Source organism: Sinocyclocheilus anshuiensis, unplaced genomic scaffold (assembly GCF_001515605.1).
Source record: "Sinocyclocheilus anshuiensis isolate Anshui unplaced genomic scaffold, SAMN03320099.WGS_v1.1 scaffold670, whole genome shotgun sequence".
NCBI classification, from domain to species: domain Eukaryota; kingdom Metazoa; phylum Chordata; class Actinopteri; order Cypriniformes; family Cyprinidae; genus Sinocyclocheilus; species Sinocyclocheilus anshuiensis.
Genome location: NW_015546062.1, coordinates 1,082,900 through 1,089,746, shown reverse-complemented (window position 1 = coordinate 1,089,746; position 6,847 = coordinate 1,082,900). Strand labels below are relative to the sequence as shown.

At 35.2% G+C, this 6,847-nt stretch overlaps 1 protein-coding gene across 4 annotated transcripts in view; it reads right to left on the bottom strand.

Annotated features, from left to right (window-relative positions):
* cadm4 (cell adhesion molecule 4) overlaps nucleotides 1–6,847 on the bottom strand; it is a 161,029-nt gene that overhangs the window by 25,049 nt on the left and 129,133 nt on the right. For all 4 annotated transcript variants that reach the window (XM_016500820.1, XM_016500821.1, XM_016500819.1 and 1 more), the window contains exons 4-5: nucleotides 4,002–4,163; nucleotides 2,405–2,495 (exon numbers count right to left, since the gene is read on the bottom strand). In XM_016500820.1, coding sequence (XP_016356306.1) covers nucleotides 2,405–2,495; nucleotides 4,002–4,163 — 253 coding nt within the window. The remainder of the gene's footprint in view (nucleotides 1–2,404; nucleotides 2,496–4,001; nucleotides 4,164–6,847) is intronic.

Genomic DNA, 6,847 nt, shown 5'->3' with positions numbered 1-6,847 from the left:
CGATATGCATATTGCGATATGTACATTTGCGATATTTCGATAATTTTGATATATTGCACAGCCCTAACACTAGGTTTTGCCCATTTGTTAATTTTTAATTATTTAAAATAGAATAAAATGTAGTATTATTTTTACTGAACATTACTGTCTTGGATTTATAAAAGCAGTAATCTACTCATGATTGCATTTATCTCATTTTAAGAACGTCTGAATATTTTAAACTGGAAAATAGATCTTTTATATACCTTTACATACTTGATATTTTTCAAAGAAGTGAGGAGTAGAGAAGCGAGGATAGTCTTAGCAGATAATACCAGCCAGACAGAGACAAAAGAGCATGAAAGGAGGAGATTACCGAACACACACACACACACACACACACACACACACACACAAACAGCTGCGAGGTGATCCACAGCAGCAGGAGATACATGGAAACTGTAGGGCAAAAAGCCTGAGGCTTCAGTTCTGAGCCCACCGCCTGTGAAACGCCTCATCCCTCATCCACCCTGGCTAGAAGACAAGTCTACGTCATCACCCACCGTAATCCCACAGGACACGTTTAATTACAGCCCTCACAGGATTCGGCATACAGTACCACACACACACACACACACAAGCACAAACGCAGAGGATGAGCCAGCCAGAGCGCTGAGGAATAATAAACACACCCCTCCAACAAACGCAGATTGTGTTTAATTGGTGATTAATGTCGGACGAACATGATGGTAATGGCTTTATAACCAAGCAGCACGACGCAGTGTACTGTGAGTTCAGTTACCGTAGAGCGGCATCTGGATCCATCTCTCATTCCTCCCATCAATACACTCATTTATCTCAACCTATCCAGAGAGCGGTCTCTCTCTGGGTGGGCAGTCTATTCTCATTTCTCATCACCGCATTCTGTAATCTTCAAACATGCCCCTACAATTAAACATTTACACGTTTCACACTCTCTTTCTCCCTACCGCATAAATCACGTAGCCTTTAATTTCTCTTTTGTAGCTAAAACTCCTCTGAGCCCACCTTTCTTTCTTTCCTTCCCTCACTCTGTCATTTCCCCATTTCAGTGCAAAATGAGTGGCAGCTCAAGCGTCCTCTCCATCTCTCCATCTTTCATTTCTGTAGCGGTCCCTTACGAGGCTCTGGAGAGGTTTAATGGCTTTCTGCTCACAGGCTCTTAAGGAGAAGAGGCTCAGTGACCACGGGCGAGCCGCAGAAAAAAGACAGACTGAGACAAACATGCCCTCTGAAGGAAGAAAGCGTCTGTGCTCACTGTGACATTGGGGAGGTTGACAGTGGGACATTTTCTCCTTCAATATAAGACGTTTAGTGTGGAAAAAGAGAAATGTCCCTGAAAAACTCTGAAGCTTCATTCCAATGTATCAAAATTGGCAGAAAAACAATATAGCAATAATATTTTCATTAATGTCTTTTTTTAATTGCTCATTTTATCCTCTTTGATTTTATTTTATTGCATACTGTTATAATTTTTATTACAACTATGACCACAGGTGTTGCCACATAATTTTTTTTTAATTAAAACAACATTTTTATGTTATTTTATAAATAAATAAATAAATAAATAATGGCATTAACTGTAATAAAACTAATAATACACTACAACATTTCGTATTATGACTTCAGTCTTTACTGCTACTTCTATTCTATTTTCTTTTTTTTCTTTGTCTCTATTTCTATTTCTGTTCTATTTCTATTTCATATTATTTATGAATAAATAAAGGTTGCAAGTGTAATACAAATTATAATGTACAATAACAATTTATTTTTTCTTTCTTTTATTTTATTATATAGTGTTATTTTATAAATAAATAAATAATGGCATTACTTGTAATAAAACTAATAATACACTATAACATTTTATTTTATTCCATTTAATTTTATTGTATACTGTTTTATGACCAGTCTTGACTGCTACTTATATTTATTAAAACACTTATTTTTTATTATTTATAAATAAATAAAGGTGGCAGTAATTGTTGGAAAATAATAAATATACAATACATTTTTATTTTAGTTTACCAGTCACTGCTTTTACTGTGTACTTTGAAATTGAAATTGAAGGTGAAGTAATGAGAGAGAAACAGAGATGGGAGGAGGAACAGAGGACGGAGTCAAGGCTCTTCTCCCTCTTGTAGAAGAAGGGATCATCTTTGTTCTGAGCTGTTATACTTTATTGGAGCTGGATTGAGATTATCCTCTTTAAGCATTTTAGAGTGTTAGAAGATGAAAGCTGTTCTTGTGGGACCAGTTCAGATGATTAGTTTTTAAAGCACATGTAGAAACAGAACTTCACACGCGCTTTCACATCCATCAAAATCTCCCACACGCAACCTGACAGATACATTTCCAAAGAAAAACACACATGCTCATGTACACTCACAGTGGGTTGCCGGTAACGGAGCAGGTGAGACTGAGGGAGTCTCCCTCTCGGAGGATGCCCTGAGGGGGAATGATTTTCACCGTAGGAGCAACTGCAGAGATAAGGATAAAGAAGAGAAGGATAGAGAGAGGGAATAAAACAGGTAAAGAGCTCTGTCACAAAGTCTAGTGAACACATACTGTCTTCAAATGCAGTATCCAGACTAAAATGGAAATTATTGCTTTGGAACAAATACTTGAATGCATAACTGAATGTTGCTCTGGACTCACATGTGATTTTAATACAGCCAGTGCAAATTATATTATAATAATTATAACATTATAATAATTATAAAAAATAAACACATACGAGCACAATATTTTTTTCTTAAACACTTTTTTTTTTTAAATATTATAAATTTAATCATGATCTATTTATTATTTTAGACCATTTTTATATGTATTTATATTTTTATATTATTTATTTTATATATTTTTATAATTCAAAGGCTTCTTGGGCTACTGTAAGTACATTTTTATTTCTTTGTAAGAAATTAATATATTTATTCAGAAAGGATGCGTTAAATTGATCAAAAATTACAGTAAGTGACAGAAATGTAAAAATTAAATACATTTTGAACGTTTTATTTCAATAAAATAATCATTTAAATAGATCACTTGCTGCTACTCATGTGGGATATGGAGTTTATTGAAAGATCTGGTGCTATGGTTAGGTTTATGTGTGGGTTAAGGTATAAGGGTAGAGTAATTACAGATGTAACTACAGAAATTAATTACAGATGTAATTACAGGGGGCACTTTTAAATATAAGTACAATGAAAAAACATTTATGTACACAATAAACGTATCAAATGGTTATTTCAAAATTAAGTAAACTGTAGTTAAAGACAGTTAATATAAAGTGGGTCCATTGCAATAGTAAATATATAAAAAAATGAAAATTAAAAATTGTAATAATATTTTACATTATTACTGTTTTATTGTATTTTTGACCAAATAAATACAGCCTGGGTGAGGCTTATGCTTCTTTCAAAAACTTAAAAATAAAGCTTCCCAACGTCAAACTTTTGAATGGTTGTGTATTGAATGAACTATTTATAATCATAATTTTGCATAAAAATGCTCTTAAAATGCTGCCTACAGCTGCAGCTCACCAGGTTTTATAACAGAACAAGTGCTTCAACTCATTTTTAGCAGGTGTCTGATTTAAACTAACTGTGGGTAAAAACAGCAATACACTAAATTTTATTTGAACTCAATTGTCTTTTTATAGAGTAAAGCCCTTCCGATTTTTACAGCAACTTTATGAGAGAAGTCCTTGTGTAAAGTTAATATTAGATCTTTTTATTGGTTGAAATCCTTCCACAGTATCACATCTCAAGTGTTTCTGTTAACACTGTGGTGTGATGTGTAATGGGATACTGTTGTCTTCTCGTCCTTTATCATATCAGACAAGATGTAACACAAACAAACAAACCTTGTTAGAGGCTTGCCAAGTGAACATGTTTAAACAGATGGGGCTTCAGCGAGCTAATAACAACCGTTAATCAGTCTAATATAGCGGTAGTCATAGAAACGTGACGGCATTGTTGGCTCACAGTGAACGTCCAGGCTGTAGTGACGAACTCGTTTCTGCCCCACGAGTGCCGGGTGAGACGCCTCACAGCTCAGTGCCACTCCATTATCTTTCCTCTCCACGGGGATACGGATAGTGTTGGAAACACTCACAGTCTTGCCGTTCTCCTGCTGAGAGATCACACCTGAACGAAAAGAGAGGAACAGAAGTCAGTTCGCTCTAATTTTTAACAGTGTGTGTTCACATTTCAACCAGACATTATTTGCATACCTTTCGTACAAAGGACTGCGCGCTCGACCTGATTACTTCAAACAGTATGAATCTGACGCGCTGAGCAATGCACCTTACACACATCGATTTCACAACCACAGAACAGGCTCTATTATCCTTCTGAGACTGTTAAGTTTTAATTTGATGATGAAAAACGAAATGACCAGGGGCGAGTGAAGGGCAGTAATGGGGTGATGAAACAGACAGAGGGAAGTGTAGGTCGATAGAGCGTGAGGTCGAACAGAGTTTGCAGATTTATGAAGATTATGGGTTTCTAACTTGTAAAACTATTCTTCGGTCTTTGTCAAACTTGTATTTTACAGAAAGCACCAATCACTTACCCATTGCGACTTCATATAAAAACAACCAAAATGGCAGTGGCTTAAAACAAATCAATACATATTTCTGTTTGATATGTAATTTTATACTCATATACAAAGTGTTTTGTTTTGAAGGAGCATATAAATGTGAAAAAGCGATCGAATATTCTGCTGTGACTGACAACAAAGCCACAAACCGATCCTTTATGGTGTTATGAGCTTTGCCATAGAAACAAATCATTTCTGAGTCATGAACAGCTCTTGGACAGCTCTCACGTTTTCTTCAAGACGTGAACAGCTAAGAGAAGATTCTAAAACAACAATGTACAATAAGACTCATTGGTAACACTTTATTTTAAAGGCCAGTTCTCACTATTAACTAGTAGCTTATTAGCATGCATATTACTAGAATATTGGCTGTTTATTAGGCACATATTAATGCATTATTCTGCATGACCGCAGTCTGGAACCCTTAATCCGACCCGATGCATAAACTTACTAACTATTAATGAGCAGCAAATTAGGAGTTTATTGAGGGAAAATATTGAGGTAATATGTGTTCCCTAATTTAAAGTGTTACCGATACATTTATTAGCTGTAGTTAATATATTAGGTATCTTGAACTAAAAAAAAAAACATGGAGATAACATTTATGGAGGCAAAAATCTGGAAAAGAGTTTTGCATTTCCAGTTCCATCATAACAAAGTCAATGGGGTTAATGGGTTTTAGGTTAAATGCCTACAATAGGTCTGTAACGTGAGCTCAAGGTATTTTCACATTTTATTCTACAGCATAAAATACACCAGTAATATCTACTTGTGGTTTTTTTATAGCTTTTACTTGTCTTGAAAAAGGCAGGTGCTAACAGGTGGCAAAATTTATAGCCGTTTTAAACCGTTTATAGCCTACGTACATTTTGGCGATTGTATTTAGGCTTTAAAATTCATAAAAGTTATCGTGATGATAAATTATAAATTATTAACTTTATGAAACATGTATGAATCATAAACATTTGTTGGTCACAGAGTTTATTTTCTGCAATAATCCAAAAGTCAATTGAAAAATCTTATTGGGTTTTTGTCAGGGAAACCAGGGTGATGCATAACCACTGCAGCAGGCTATACTTTCACAACATGCATCTAGATTAATATTAATTTATAAACATAGAATAGTTTATTGTTAAATCATGTTTGATCATTATTCATGATTAAGCAATGTTAACTGTATTTAACTAATCACTCTAGGTTGATGATATTTTAAAAATAAAGCATTGTTTATTGATATTGTTTATTGCAACATACATGTTTCAACATACAAAATTCTGTCATTAATTACTCACCCTCATGTCGTTCCAAACCCGTAAGACCTTCGTTCATCTTCAGAACACAAATTAAGATATTTTTGATGTATTCCGAGAGCTCTCTGACCCTCCCATAGACAACAATGATCCTTACGTAAACAATACGCTGTTTACGTTATTTACGCTTTGATCTGAACATAAACAACGTATCCGCGTACATATGTTATTTACGTATGTGATACTCTCCAAAATGGCGCCATAGGGTGACGTGGAGGAGACGAATTGTTGAATAAAGTCGTTATTTTTGTTTTCTTTGCGCACAAAAGTACTCTCGTAGCTTTATAGCATTACAGTTGAACCAATAGGGTGACGCGGAGGAGACGAATTGTTGAATAAAGTCGTTATTTCTGTTTTCTTTGCGCACAAAAGTACTCTCGTAGCTTTATAGCATTACAGTTGAACCACTGATGTCAAATGTATTATTTTGACAATGTCCTTGCTACGTTTCTGAGCCTTGATCATGTTGGGATCATTGCTGTCTATGGGAGGGTCAGAGAGCCGGAATGCATCAAAAATATCTTAATTCATGTTTCGAAGATGAACGAAGGTCTTACATGTTTCAACATACAAAATTCTGTCATTAATTACTCACCCTCATGTCGTTCCAAACCCGTAAGACCTTCGTTCATCTTCAGAACACAAATTAAGATATTTTTGATGTATTCCGAGAGCTCTCTGACCCTCCCATAGACAGCAAGGATCCTTGCACGATCAAGGCTCAGAAACGTAATTTTATGAAGCTACGAGAATACTTTTTGTGCGCAAAGAAAACAGAAATAATGACTTTATTCAACAATTCGTCTGCTCCGCACCACCGTAGCGCCATTTTGGAGAGTATCCACTGAACGTAAACATCGTATGCTGTTCTGTGTCAGCTGTGTCACGCGGATATATTTTTTTCGTTCAAATCAAAGAGT